This window comes from Sinohyriopsis cumingii, chromosome 3 (assembly GCF_028554795.1).
Source record: "Sinohyriopsis cumingii isolate HCF-2022 chromosome 3, ASM2855479v2, whole genome shotgun sequence".
Lineage (NCBI taxonomy): Eukaryota > Metazoa > Mollusca > Bivalvia > Unionida > Unionidae > Sinohyriopsis > Sinohyriopsis cumingii.
This window is the reverse complement of record NC_142963.1, coordinates 49,639,619-49,655,365: the sequence shown is the minus strand read 5'-3', so window position 1 is coordinate 49,655,365 and position 15,747 is coordinate 49,639,619. Positions and strand designations below refer to the sequence as shown.

The window sequence follows — 15,747 nt, the reverse complement described above, 5'->3', positions numbered from 1 at the left end:
TATAATAAGGTTTGAGATCATGTTTGGGATAATGTTTATAATAAGGTTTGAGATCATGTTTGTGATAATGTTTATAATAAGGTTTGAGATCATGTTTGGGATAATGTTTATAATAAGGTGTGAGATCATGTTTGGGATAATGTTTATAATAAGGTGTGAGATCATGTTTGGGATAATGTTTATAATAAGGTTTGAGATCATGTTTGTGATAATGTTTATAATAAGGTGTGAGATCATGTTTGGGATAATGTTTATAATAAGGTTTGAGATCATGTTTGGGATAATGTTAATAATAAGGTGTGAGATCATGTTTGGGATAATGTTTATAATAAGGTGTGAGATCATGTTTGGGATAATGTTTATAATAAGGTGTGAGATCATGTTTGGGATAATGTTTATAATAAGGTTTGAGATCATGTTTGGGATAATGTTTATAATAAGGTGTGAGATCATGTTTGGGATAATGTTTGTCCAACTGTAAAGTAGTATGTGGACAAGATACAAGATTGCCACTAGTCCAATGCCAGCTAACTACATAACAGACTGGCACAAAAAACAAAGAGCCAGTCCATCTGATCAGTTGGATATTTAGGTGTATAGACATAATTTATTTGGCAATTTGTGTGTTTTATCATAATAAAAGAAATAATAAGAACCATGTGAAAAATAAATTGTTACAGATGATCACTCACAAATCTAGAGCATAGCAGTCTGGTCCACTGGGTAAGGTGAGAAGGGAAATAACACGCATATAATCTGCTTACAATAGTTGCTAGTAACTCCAGTTAAAAATTCTGCTGTATCTATGCAGTGTGTGATGACACCTGCTACTTTCGATTCCAAAAGTCAACCTGGGGTGGTATTTAGATGCCTTGAAGCCACCAGAGACTAAAATCCTCTAAACAGCCAAGGAAGAATTTAGCTCTTCAAAGGGAATAAAACACTTACAAAAGAAAATGATGCTCTGAAAATAGATACCAAATTGCCTTGGATTATCAGTGATCCCCTCAACAATGAGATCTATTGCAAAACCATGTAGATAAATATATAACCCCCATCTCAAAAGCAATAATCAGCTATATACTGCTGTAACTGGTCTTTTGGCAGACATAATTTCATGGTTGGAATGCTATAGCCTTGTCAATGAAGCATGAACCTAGTTCTGATACAGTCATTGATGACAAGTCATTGGATGAAGATTCTGACTTTCATTCTGTGATTCAGAATGGTCATCAACAGAAGCATCCGATGCGGATGCCTCACCTCTAGTTGATGTACTCCTTTATAAGTTGGGTCAGACAACAAAGATCCTGATCTGCCATAGCATAATGCACCAGCAGATCATGGTCTATGCTGTTTGTTCTACTGTTAACTCCTAACAAACTGCACCAACCCAGATCTGCCAGTGCATTATGTGATGGCAGATCAGGGTCTCTGAAGCTTGCAGTTAGTCTGATCTTATCAGAGAGTATACACGGTATATATATTCCTGGATCATGAAGACAGTTGACGGCATTGTCCTAGTTAATATCTAGTGATCATGATAAGATGAAATAAGATAAAAGCTAATAAATTTTTATATGTGATCAGACAATACAAACAAATAAACATCTTATTTGCTGATTTTCTTTATTTTTCCAGTTTTCATTATCTAGATAACCTTACTAAGGGTTTATAGTCATGTCTGCCTGCATTTGAGTCATTCACTGCATTTTATCTTCTTGTATGATGAAATGTAGGACCCGTTGGATATGGATAAAACAGCATGGGTTTCTCATCTTTTGGGATTGTTATGTTATTTGCAGTCGGACAGGTGTGAAGCTCTCTCCTTAAGATCCATCTCAATGTTCAATTGAACATATTGACTATGTTCTAGCTTGTCCTAATGTTATATACAGATGGAGCTGCTATGTCAATGGATGTCATACACTCCAGAATGACTAATGTTGATGTGGTGTTTTCAGTATGTGCACATAATTAAATACTAACCCTTGCTGCTGTGATTCGCAAAGTTGAACTCCAGAATTGATTATTGCTGAGTTTTTCTTGCTTCACTGATGGTTCATTGTTTAACAACTGCACAAAGCTGTCAATTACATTTAGGGCTCTGCTCCCTCCATGCATGGAAGATATTGACATTGATAGTCATGAAACTGATTATTCATGCACAAATCAGCTGATCAAAATATAGCTAAGTTTATGACTTAAGATGACATTTTATATCAAGAAAATTTAAATGTTAAACAATTTCTTTTGTTTTTTAGTTACTTATAGGGATTTTATTACCGGTAAATTATCTGAAAATTGACTGGTACATGATGAGAGTAATATCAAAGTAATTTGATAATTGATATATGAATTATCTCTTGCTGTCGGCAATAGAAAATCCAGTGCTTGCCTCGTTGCTCTGTGACTCCTTAAGATCTGTTTTTTTTATTTTTATGGCTGACAATTTGATGCAGTCATAATCTAATTACCATGATAATAATGTGTGAATATCTTCTAGCTTTCAGATAAGTTCAATAATGGTTGAGATCAATGCATATTAATCGCTTTCTCATTGGCAAAGCTTATTATGACTGAAGGCAATATTTCTGATTAGATTTTGATAAAACATAGGGATATTGGCTTATGTGATCAATAGCTGTCATGAGCATGATAATGAGGGAGGTCCACACATATTAATGAGGTGATCATACATCTGATTGGTTGAACTTATTATCACTCTGGAGTCTGTATTTTTTAATCAGTTTTGAGTAACTAATATGGCAAGTGGACTTCAATGGTCTTGATGTACAACGAGTTTTGTTATGAACAAGATCTGTACACATTAATGAAAGTAATTGCAGTTGCAAATAGTTTTTTTCTTAAAATATGCAATTTAGATGTTATTTTCCTTTGAAAGATATGTTTTCTCTCTTTCTAAATTAAAGTAAGAGAAACAGCACATGATTAATGTTTCCTACCTTAAATATTCTCAGCATGTTTTTTTAATGTTTTCTAATTTCATGGTGTTTGTTTTTGTAATCATATCATTATATGTTTTTTATCTTATAGGTGTTGTCTAATGTTGTAAAGTGCTTAGAGCTTCTAAAGATTAGGCGCTATACAAAGTCCTCATTATTATTATTATTATATCGACTATTGTGAATCACAGAGTTCTTTCCCATGTAAAAATTATGAAAACCTACATATAGAAAATACATTTTAGAATACAAGATGTATAAATTTTGATTAGTTTTTTTATAAAATAGCAAAATCTATACACTGGGGATTTAGATGAATAATTTGTAATTTATAAGTGGAAAAAGTATCAAATAGAAATATTATTATAGAAAATGTACAATTGTAGGCTAGAATAAACTATTTGCAGTCTTGCATTTAAAGAAGAAGTGTTCTTTTCTTAGTTATGGACCTTTATTGGCAATTTATAACGTTGTCTTATATGCTATTGATTTTGTTCCAAGAAGAACATATTTCTTTTATAAAACCTTGTCTACTTTTAACATTTTTCTTGTTTAAATCTGTGTCTACATTTATAAATTTATCTGTAGAGAATTGTTTCTAAACTGTTTGCCACATTTGAAATTATTAAATGCTGGGAAAGAAGTTTGATATTTTTGGAGAAACAGTTTGACAGTTACAAGTACTGCAATTTTAAAGCATTTGGAACATTTGTTATTTATAAGCTATCACATTTATTATGCTTTATTTGGTGGCATTTCATATATGCAGTGCCATTAGATGCAAATTATTTGGAATTTATTATTTTGTTTTTCTAGTTTTTAATTTAAATCTTCCCCAATATGCCTTTCAATTGAAGCACTTCCATATTTAATTACTAAAAGTGAAAAAAACCTGGTCTAAGAAATTAAGTTTTACAATACTACATAAGCTTGTTTATTGAAATGGTAAGTTGTTACATTATGTAAGCCAGGTGAATGATATCAATCTGTTTTGTCCTCTTGAATTATTTTTAACATATTTTTAATTTTCTTTATTACCTAAAAAAATTTGCATTATTTTGGTTAAGAAAAGCACTTTTTTGTATAGCATGTTAGCAGTAAAAATAATCATAATTTTATGAATTGATCATGTATAAAAATTTAGAGATTTGATAAAATAATAATATGAAATACTATCATTTTGTTATATAATTGGCACAAACAATTTAGTACTTTATTCAACTGCAGGTGTGATATACCCTGATTAGCCAGCGCATGCTTTGCCAGCAGATAGGGTTTGTAATGTTTATTTTACTTTTCCAAGCAAACATTGTAGACTCCAGCTATCTGGCAGATGTAAGGAAAGATTTTGGTCCATGGTGTCTGTAATTGAATACACACTGTACATACATAAAAATATGATAATTTCTAATCCATAGAATACTGTGGATCTGGATTCTTCTCTAAAACTCGGCTGGTTCCCTGCAGTCTCTGTCCACGTGGAACCTTTCAGGAAATGCCTGGATCCCAGAGTTGTGTTCCCTGTCCTGGCAACACCACCACTAGAGCACCAGGAGCTGCTTCTCAGAAAAATTGCAGAGGTAAAATGTATGAATGTATTAGATGCTTACAAATCATAATGTTGGGTCTAAATACAGTAATCAGTCAATGGTGTGTAATTCACTAGTGCCAAGAAAGTGTATTGCAAGAGTATGGTTAGTACTATGGTATGTCACAGCCAAGACTGTATTATGTTGTACTCTGATAACATCATAGGTAAGGGTACAGATAATACTCTGGTGTGTCACAGTCAAGACTGTATTATTCTGTACTCTGACAACATCATAGGTAAGGGTCAGATAATACTAAAGTTTATCAGTGTTTCCCTTTACGCACATTTGTGCGTCAGGGACGCACAATGAAGAAAATTGATGCACACATTTTGTTGCCGTGCATTTTTCTGATGCAAGGGATTCGCATAATGCGATCAGGATTTATTTAATATCCAATGTGTTGGACGAAGGGTGGCATCGTGTATACTTTGAGCATAGGCATTGACTGGTTCCCACTTTGTTTACTCCCTGTGTTGGGCTCCTCTATTCATATAGTGGAGTGGAACGCAGGGAACATACGAAATAAGGAACCAGACTAGCATAGGCAATGTTGTGACGGAGTAGCTTTCCCTAATCTCACGAGCTCTCACGCGATTTCCATTGAGCTCAGCAAGATGTCATCTTGATGTTTAACCTCAATGCTTGTTGCACTAGAAAGTGATCTCCAGATTAAAACGTTGTGCACTAAAAATCATTAGCGAAGAAAGTGAAAAACGCAGAACACAAAGAGTAGTGTGGATTTAACTTTAATGAAAAATGGAGAAAATAATTCCCTTGTCTGGAATATGGCACATCCATTAGGATTACCGGTGTGACTTCTGATAGCGTGATTGCGAAGACTGCAAAAGTGAAAAATCCTTTCACCACAAGATATCTAGAGAACACATTATAACCCAAGACATTGTTTCACAATAAAGAAAGCAGTAAACTTGCCGAGACAAATGCGTTTATTTGGATTGCACAGTCAGGGGGTCATTGCAGATTTTGTTGGTTTTTAACTTTGCTGCAATAAAAAAAAAAGATCTTAAAGTTCAAGTGTAACTTATTAGAAACAAAATGAATGATTAGCCTCCTTGATTTTTGGATAAATTTGTTCTAGGACGAAGTACAATGAAACCGATGATAGTACACATTTTATGACAGGCAGTAAATTGACTTCCATTTGGTCAAAAAGATTTATTAGGCTTTTTGTATTGGCTTGTATGTATTATGTTGGTCTATAATATTGCTTCAAAAAGATTATAAGGAGACAGTTAAAAGTACGAGTTTAAAAGAAAAATAAACTAATAAAATTATTCTTTGAATGGACAATGCATTTGTTTGTTAATTGTGCATGTTGGTTTATTTGTATGTTGAGAGAGAGAGAGAGAGTATGTTGTGCAATTTGCAATATCCTATTTCAAGCTGAAAAAATACAAGTTAGATGAAAATTTGTCAGTATATTTTTGACCCCCACATTTTTTATTTGACCCCCAGTTTTGACACCAAGGTTTTTATTTAACCCTCAGTTTTACACCCCTGGGGGATACACTGGTTTATAACATGTAAGGCTGTGTATTATGCTGTACTCTGACAACATTATAGGTACGGGTCAGGTAATACTAAAGTATGTTGAAGGCAAGGCTGTATTATGCTGCACTCTGATAACATTATAGGTATGGGTCAGTTAATAATAAAGTATGTTGAAGGAAAGTCTGTATTATGCTGTACTCGGACAACATTATAGGTACAGGTCGGGCAATATTAAAATATGTTGAAGGCAAGGCTGTAATATGCTGCACTCTGATAATATTATAGGTACAGGTCAGTTAATACTAAAGTATGTTGAAGGCAAGGCTGTATTATGCTGTACTCTGAAAACATTATAAGTACAGGTCAGTTAATACTAAAGTATGTTGAAGGCAAGGCTGTATTATGCTGTATTCTGACAACATTATAGGTATGGGTCAGTTAATACTAAAATATGCTGAAGGCAAGGCTGTGTTATGCTGTACTCTGACATTATAGGTACATGTCAGGTAATATTAAAGTACTATATTGAAGGCAAGGCTATATTATGTGCTGTATTCTGACAACATTATAGGTACAGGTCAGGTAAAATTAAAGTACTATATTGAAGGCAAGGCTGTATTATGTGCTGTATTCTGACAACATTATAGGTACAGGTCAGTTAATACTAAAGTACTATGTTGAAGGCAAGGCTATATTATGCTGTTCTCTGTCAACATTATAGGTACAGGTCAGGTAATGTTAAAGTACTATGTTGAAGGCAAGGCTGTATTATTTGCTGTATTCTGACAACTCTGACAGGGGTAAAATATATATGAAACCATTGTAATCAATTCTTTTCACCAAAGAAATAGAATCATGTAAATTAAAAATTCACTCATTAAAGCTTGGTGCTGCTGTGCTGGAGAAAGCCTGGAAATTGGTTTCTACCCAAGCCATGGTATGGAGTTCTATGCTGCTTCTTTCAAGAGTAGAATTTGAACTGTTGCCAAAGTGTATTCAGCTATTACACATTACTTGTAAATATTTTGTATTGGCTTCATTGTAACAGTCTTGCTTTCATTACTTATTTCCATATGAAAATTAGAAGGCTTCATTGTGTCAATCTTGCTTTCATTACTTATTTCCATATGAAAATTAGAAGGCTTCATTGTGTCAATCTTGCTTTCATTACTTATTTCCATATGAAAATTAGAGGGCTTCATTTCTGCCATATAATCAATATCCCATTTATTACACCCTTATAAGATGAATCCAACTGTGAACTGCACAAACCCAGATCTGCAGGTGCATTATGCTATGACAGACCAGGGTCTGTGTTGTTTGCAGTTTAACTCAACTTATAAATGAGTATATACGGTATATGAAATATATAAATGAGAACTTACCAAAATCAGGTAAGGTAAAATGTGCCATCCACTAGGATAATTCCAAAGTACAAACGGAAAATGACAAGCTTTTTTTTCTTTATTTTCCATATGCTCCTCAAAGCTGGACAGATCCAGTTAACACATTGCCTTGTGGTAATGTTCAAAACAGTTTATGCCAAGTTATGCAGAGAATTGTTCTACAGGATGAACATTTGACTTTAGTGTCTTGGAACACTGCCAACACCTTTCTTGGTTACCTGTCTGTGATCAATGTAAATGTCATTGTGGGTCTGCCATCTGCATCCATTTTTTGGGCAGCCTTCACTAAATAAACCCCAAAAGTGTCATGCTGATTTGATACAAAAACTAGCATGGTTTGCCTTTGTTCTCCTTTGCCTACCCAGCTGCTGATGGTTTGGGCTCAACTACACTGTGATGAATGCATTTGTGATTGAAAGATCAAATACGAACAAGAACACAGAAAGTGCTACCACTTCCTGCTTGTGCATCTGTAGAGAGCTGATCTCTAATTTGACCTGCCATGTCCACCCTATTCATGTGGTTGATGTAAAGCTTAATGACTGAAGGACAGGGCGCTTGAATAATTCTCCCATTGCACTTCTTTCTTGGTATCGAGTCATGAATATTGGCTAGATCATCAGCTGTTGAAAGAAAATGCATCACTCTTTTGTCTTTCCATGCCACTGCTATTTGCAGACCTTTCTGCATCATTTTCATTTGTCCCTAGATTCTGACATGACTCCTTTGGAGTGATCCACTGGGATATCCTTTTAGATTGTGCCACATAGTATCCTGGGTATTGGTGTTCACATCCAGCAAGATTCAGCATAATTCTTTTGACATGAAACATTTGTCACAGTTAACTACATCATACCTGTTTTCAATGCCTCAGATCATGTTTTTGGCAACTCTTGTGCCTGGTCCAACTTCTCTTTTGCATTCCAGTGTACACCTGAAAGTCATTGGTGTAACCATTTTCTGAGCAGAATGCATCCATACTTTAATCCCATATTTGTCTGGTTTGTCTGGCACATATTGTCAAAGTACCAGTCACCCCCTACATTTTTTATGTGCATTATATAGGGTCATGCATTTATTCCTGATGATGTCAAAGACTTCATATAGATGGTGAAGCTTGTCATGCCCTGGCTGACCCCTGGCTGGATTTTGGTTGGCATCTGACAAGTGAAAATATTGTGTAATTTTATAAAATGTGTCTCTCTTCATGACATCATAGGCTTACTTGATACCAAATATATTGGTATTCTGATACAATTTTATGTTGGGAAGAGACACCAGTGACAGTATTAATTTAATTTGAAGTCATGAATTTAAGATTTCAGGTGTGACTGGTGTCCATTTAGGGTCAAGCCTCCGACTCTTTTGCTGACATTCAGCATGTAAATTTGTTTGTTCTACACCCAGTACAAGTAATCTACATGGGAAAACCAATGAAAAGATCTTGTTGTTGTCTGCTTGGATGTTGTCCAACTGGTGGACCAGGTTGTGGACCTTGGAAGATGTGCTTTGGTGTAGGCTGCAGACTCTCTAGACAGCAACCTACAATTTCATCCTCATCCCCAGACTTGGCCACTGACTCATTATTCTCTGATTCCTCTGATGAAAGGTCACTCATCCACTGATGCAATTTCATAATCGTACAAATCTGATACTTCAAATCCAGAAATACTTTTTAGCTCTCTGAACTTGCCTCCATTACAATACAGAGTCAATACTGGTAATTTAGAACAATGCCCATAATTAATGAGCCACTAATCATATTTACTCAGTTGCAGAACCACTGTCTACCTTTTAAAAAGTATAATCTGATTAGCTGAATATCACTAAAGAATACAGATTTGTTTAAATTCTAACCAGTGACAGGTTCTTTTACTGTCATATTTTGGCATCATTCAGGAGTAGGCTTTCATTTGTGAACAGTGGATTTTCCAGTCACTTTATATCATTGCTCACCTTTGGAACCTACATTTTACCAATGGATTAGTATGTGACCAGGTCTTAATGATTTAATCAGCAATGATAGAACTAAAATTTAATTGAATGGGTCCCTTGACCATATCCTTGATATTTTTAGGGGTCAAAGTAAACTATGAGGTTAAATAACAACAAACTGCTGTGTTGTGTTATTAAAGTCCTGGATGTTGAAGTTTGTGGAACTCAAGGGTAATCATGTTAGTCCATCCCTCCGTCTGGTCAGCTTACTAATGAATTTCAACCATTACACTTCAGAAATTCTGATAAAAGTTGATAAAGATGTAACAGGTTCAAGCTTAATGCAGACATTTAGCTTTACAGTATCTGTACTTAAGGTCCCTTCCTGTTATAATTAGAAATGGATAAATATGATGTGCCACTGAAGACTTTATAAACCAAGAGTAACTTCAAGCATTTAAAACATGATTTAACCTCTGCTTCATTAATGTATCAGTATAGATGGCAAACTATGACAAATAATAGACATAACACAAAGAAGCACACACCATTGCTACATGGGCAGAATAAATGAAAATTTGATGGAGAATAGAGTACATTGTTTTAGGATCGGTACTCTTTGAAGTTACCAGAATACTGTGCCATGTTACCAGAATACTGTGCCATGTTACCAGAATACTGTGCCATGTTGCCAGAATACTATGCCATTGCTTTAAGTTAGTCACATCATATTATTTTCCAGGAAATGGGGCATGAACCCATCATTTCTGGGAACAATTGGACCAATCAGTTTTAAATTGCTAAAATTATGAATTCTGCATGACTTTTAAATATTTTGGGATTTTAGGACTGTTGATGCTCAAATTGAGGTCTGCTTTTAACACATTAGGATCCCTACCCTCATGTCTATAATTTAATAGTAACACTGTAAAGGAATGAAAATAATGAAATTTTAAAATGATGAGGTTTTACTACAAAGTATGTAAACATATTTTCTACCATTTTCTGTTTATTCCTGTGTAGAGCCCTGTAGACAAGGCAGTTACAGTTCAACAGGCCTGGAGCCCTGCACTCCATGCCCAAGACATTTTTACTCAGAGACCCCTGGGGCAATAACCTGTAAAGAGTGCCCACCTGGCCTGGCTACAGCATTTGAGGGCACAGACTCATTCAGTAACTGCAAGGGTATGTATGATGGAGTCATAATTTGCTGTTTATTTCTGTAGTGGTTTTTTCCCATACTTCTCCTTGCCAAGGACATTACTGTCCTGCCACCTCAGGGGCAATAAGTTTTGAGCATTTTTAGCTCTTGTTGTCATTGACTGAGGAGATCTTATGGGACAGCCTGTTGTCTGATGTCCAAAATATTAGCACGATTTTCATAATCTTTAGGAGAAAATAAATAAACTACCACTTCATTATATTTTCCCATAACATTTACCTTGTATAAATGGCAAATAGTCCTGCTTAGAACTCGTGTGAAACTATCCTTGGGGTAGTCTATACAGCAAATTGTCATAGAGGCAATTGAAAGGCAAGGAGGTTTGGAATAAACAACCACCATTTCATGTATTACTTTACTGGCTGACAGTAGCTAGGGTGATGTGTTAAGTCCTTTGAAGACAGCTGAGGGGGGAGCCCATTATGCAAATTTGCATAGGTAAAGTTCACAAAGTGGAACAACCCAAGTCCTTTTAAGTTGTAAGTAAATCAGAGAGTTAGCTAGATGTGTGTTAAAGAATGCATTTTTGTACATCATTGCCTTGAATGAGATTTCTTAAACCATCTGTATTAAAAAATTATTGGTAATTTCTTGAATAGCAGCAATGTTTCTTTGAAGCTGGATTTTACTCCATATATAAAATGCAGAACATCATTATTTCAGTTGTGGAATAGTGTTCAAGTTTGATTAATTTTTTAAAGTGATTCAGGATGCAATAAACTATCTGCAACGTGCACCAAAAGTACATTTCAAAACTCGTGGTTGACGAAGTTTTACTTTGTGAAGCACAGTGATAAGGGAGCATTTAAATATTTGCAATTAATGCCACTAGTTACCGTATTTACCGCATATGTTGGGACATGATAAAATAAAAAAAATTTCCTGTCCCAGAACTTATGGTGAAACATTTTTTCACTTTGGTCATATGTCCCAAGACTTAAGAAACAAAATAAATTTGTATTGCATTTGTGCTTGCCCCCCCCCCACTGCACATTGCAATAAAATAGATAAATAAAACGTTTAATTGATAAAAAAAAGAAAGAAACTAACCTTGTGTTGTTATTGTTATCATTTATTCCTTTTTTCAACATGAACATTAAAGAATAAAATATTTCCACGAAATCCGTATAAGTGGCGTAGGCTTCCATACTGTAACGTGTATCAATTATGTCCGATACCACACACCACATTGTTCATTGACATGAACATTGAGAAACAATTGTGTGGTTGTGCTCAAAGGTTTGAACATGTTATCCGACTGAAAACTGGAGCCAACAAAATCGCAAACAAGAGGGAAATAGTCAAACGATATCTTGAAGATGCCATACACACATGACACGGTGTTGGGTGGAAAATAGTCAAGATTGAATTATATCCAGGTCTACTGTATAACAGTATGTTGCAAATAAAAATCGTCATTTGAAAACACATTCACTTGAATGCAAGTGACAATCTTTTCTCCTGCTCAGGTTACAAAATTATCCTTACTATTTATCTGCAGACATCAATGCTCCTTTGTATTAATTGTAATCACATATGCCAAGCACACAGAAGCCCTGGTGGTGAATAAACACGACTGGCAGCAAGCGGTTAACTCCTTCTTTGAACCTACAGACAGGACATCAAAGACAAAAGGTTATTTTTATTACAAAGCAAGCTGATCTCAGAAGCTGACTTTGGTTACTTTATTTTGTAAATGATATCAATACAAAGGTTATTTTATTGCAAAGCAAACCGACATTGGAAGCTGACTATGGATTCTGTAAAGTGAGCCGATGTTTGTTTTTTTTGAATATACTAAGACGGCCGAGATATGGAAGTGAACTTGGGTTCATTTTCAACTATATTCATGGGAATTTTGAAAAGAGATTGAAACAATGGAACAAATTTTAAAGTGACACAATATAGTGCTTTGTGCACAGATGTAGCATGATGTCCCACCCAGTCACATTATCCTGACACTAGGCCGACCAGTCCTAACACTAACCTCGTAATGCTGAGTGCCTAGAGAGACAGCTGTTAGTATCAGTTTTGTAAGTCTTCCATATGACTTGGCTGGGGATTCAAACCTATGACTTCCTGCATCTGAAGCAGATTCTCTAACCACTAAGCCGCCGGAGCAGTTAATGTAATACAAATAGGAACAAAGACGGTTGAGATATTAATTTTAATTAGATGCCCAAGGTTATCCAAAACTGACCCTTTAAAATATGTTGTGAGCAGTTCACTAATCCATGCGATGTACATCATAGAAGGAATATCGCAAGATGCTGTGAGTTCAAATTTTAATTTCTCAATTTTATTTTCAGAAATTTTCTTTTGTGGCAGCAACAGTTGTACAAATAATGCCTCCTGTGTTGAATTTGATCGTTATTACAACTGTCAGTGTCAGCTTGGATTTACAGGTAAGTTTAGTGTGATTCTTGTTGTAAAACACATCTGATTTCCTTTCTTAGCCTAGCAGCTGTAAAGGTTATCTGAGCATGAATTTGATTGTCAACATTCAGTAGCCTTTGATTGATGAATCTGTCTTCCATTATATCCATTCAGTAACTGTTTTATTTGTGATTGTATTTCATCCAAATTTTGCTGTTGATAGGACGTTTGGCTGAGTTGAATTATCAGCGTTATTTATTAAACAGAGTTATAACCTCTGGTTGTTGGACCTCTTCACTTTCATTTCTGCAAAGTGAATATGTTCATTTAAATTGGATTTCAACAAAAAAAATTCTTGCAACCGATACTGTTGAGACCTTATTTGAGATCGTTTAGCAGCTTGCTACATCATTTAGCAGACTTATGGCCCCTGACTGTCAGAGCCACCTTCTTTTTGTTTGTGCATAATGACTCCCTTATTGGTTTAAACAAATTTTAACGTGACTGCAATATGAACCTTTGGCAGACTAGTAGTAGGTAGCTGATTGTTCAGTTTGCCCATTTATTGTTTACTGAATAATTCGCTCAGTTCCTGTTGGATTTCAGAATTTGGTATGCAACTTTATGTTGATGACAGTTTGGCTTATTTTGAATTTTCATTGTTCAGTAAGCATAACCATTTAGCAGAGTTGTGGCCCTTGGTTGTTGGACTCTTCCACCTTTGTTTATACAAAATTCTAATCATTATTATTGGATTTCTAGAGACTGGTCTATATGCAGCTCAGTATTGATATGACTTACCATATTTACTCACTTAAAAGTCGAGGTCAACTGCAAACTGCACAGACCCAGAGCTGTCATCACAAAATGTGCTGGCAGATTTTGGTAAGTGCAGTTGGTTTCAAGCAATCAGTAGAACAAACAACTTAGACCTTCATCTGCCAGCACATTCTTTGAGGGCGGATTACGGTCTGTGTTGTTTGAAGATGGAATGGACTTTTAAGTGAGTATATACAGTACATGGAATATGATTTAATCAGCTTTCTGTGTCATTCTATTGAGGTTATAGATATTGAATGTTGGACCCCACATTTTGAATACAATTTTATGCTGATTAGGTCATACCGGGATTCTAAATAGTGTTCTACATCATATGTAATGATGTTCATTACAAATTTACCTATATGTATTTGCTATATCACCACAGTCACCTAGTCCATTCCTATAGAAATTTACCTATATGTATTTGCTATATCACCACAGTCACCTAGTCCATTCCTATACAAATTTACCTATATGTATTTGCTATATCACCACAGTCACCTAGTCCATTCCTATACAAATTTACCTATATGTATTTGCTATATCACCACAGTCACCTAGTCCATTCCTATACAAATTTACCTATATGTATTTGCTATATCACCACAGTCACCTAGTCCATTCCTATACAAATTTACCTATATGTATTTGCTATATCACCACAGTCACCTAGTCCATTCCTATACAAATTTACCTATATGTATTTGCTATATCACCACAGTCACCTAGTCCATTCCTATACAAATTTACCTATATGTATTTGCTATATCACCACAGTCACCTAGTCCATTCCTATACAAATTTACCTATATGTATTTGCTATATCACCACAGTCACCTAGTCCATTCCTATACAAATTTACCTATATGTATTTGCTATATCACCACAGTCACCTAGTCCATTCCTATACAAATTTACCTATATGTATTTGCTATATCACCACAGTCACCTAGTCCATTCCTATAGAAATTTACCTATATGTATTTGCTATATCACCACAGTCACCTAGTCCATTCCTATAGAAATTTACCTATATGTATTTGCTATATCACCACAGTCACCTAGTCCATTCCTATACAAATTTACCTATATGTATTTGCTATATCACCACAGTCACCTAGTCCATTCCTATACAAATTTACCTATATGTATTTGCTATATCACCACAGTCACCTAGTCCATTCCTATACAAATTTACCTATATGTATTTGCTATATCACCACAGTCACCTAGTCCATTCGTATACAAACTTACCTATATGTATTTGCTGTATCACCACAGTCACCTAGTCCATTCCTATACAAATTTACCTATATGTATTTGCTGTATCACCACAGTCACCTAGTCCATTCCTATACAAACTTACCTATATGTATTTGCTATATCACCACAGTCACCTAGTCCATTCCTATACAAATTTACCTATATGTATTTGCTATATCACCACAGTCACCTAGTCCATTCCTATACAAATTTACCTATATGTATTTGCTATATCACCACAGTCACATAGCCCATTCATCCAAAATTTACCTATATGTATTTGCTATATCACCATAGTCACATAGCCCATTCATCAAAAATTTACTTTATCACCACTGTCACCTAGCCCATTCCATTACAAAACAACACTCCAGTACTTCAGTGAAAAGCAAGGAACATCAGTTTCTGACATTTGCTTGTTTCAGAATTTGAAACTCTTTGTTAGAATCCATTAATTTTTTTCAAATCTGACCAAGGATGAGGGATGATAATACATTAAAGCTGTGATGTGAAGTTATTTATCAACATTGTATGAATCACAGTTGAAGTTAATGCTCAGAAGTTTCGTAAATTCCATGCCTGGTCTAGACATTTCCACATGTAGCACAGTGTACCAAATCTTTTGCTGCTAATCAAAAGTGATCTCTAGTTTT

At 35.0% G+C, this 15,747-nt stretch overlaps 1 protein-coding gene across 1 annotated transcript in view; it reads left to right on the top strand.

The window, feature by feature from the left end:
- LOC149802826 (uncharacterized) overlaps positions 1–15,747 on the top strand; it is a 349,692-nt gene that overhangs the window by 218,014 nt on the left and 115,931 nt on the right. Inside the window, exons 36-38 of the mRNA XM_089952278.1 lie at positions 4,385–4,546; positions 10,435–10,596; positions 12,943–13,038. Coding sequence (XP_089808404.1) covers positions 4,385–4,546; positions 10,435–10,596; positions 12,943–13,038 — 420 coding nt within the window. The remainder of the gene's footprint in view (positions 1–4,384; positions 4,547–10,434; positions 10,597–12,942; positions 13,039–15,747) is intronic.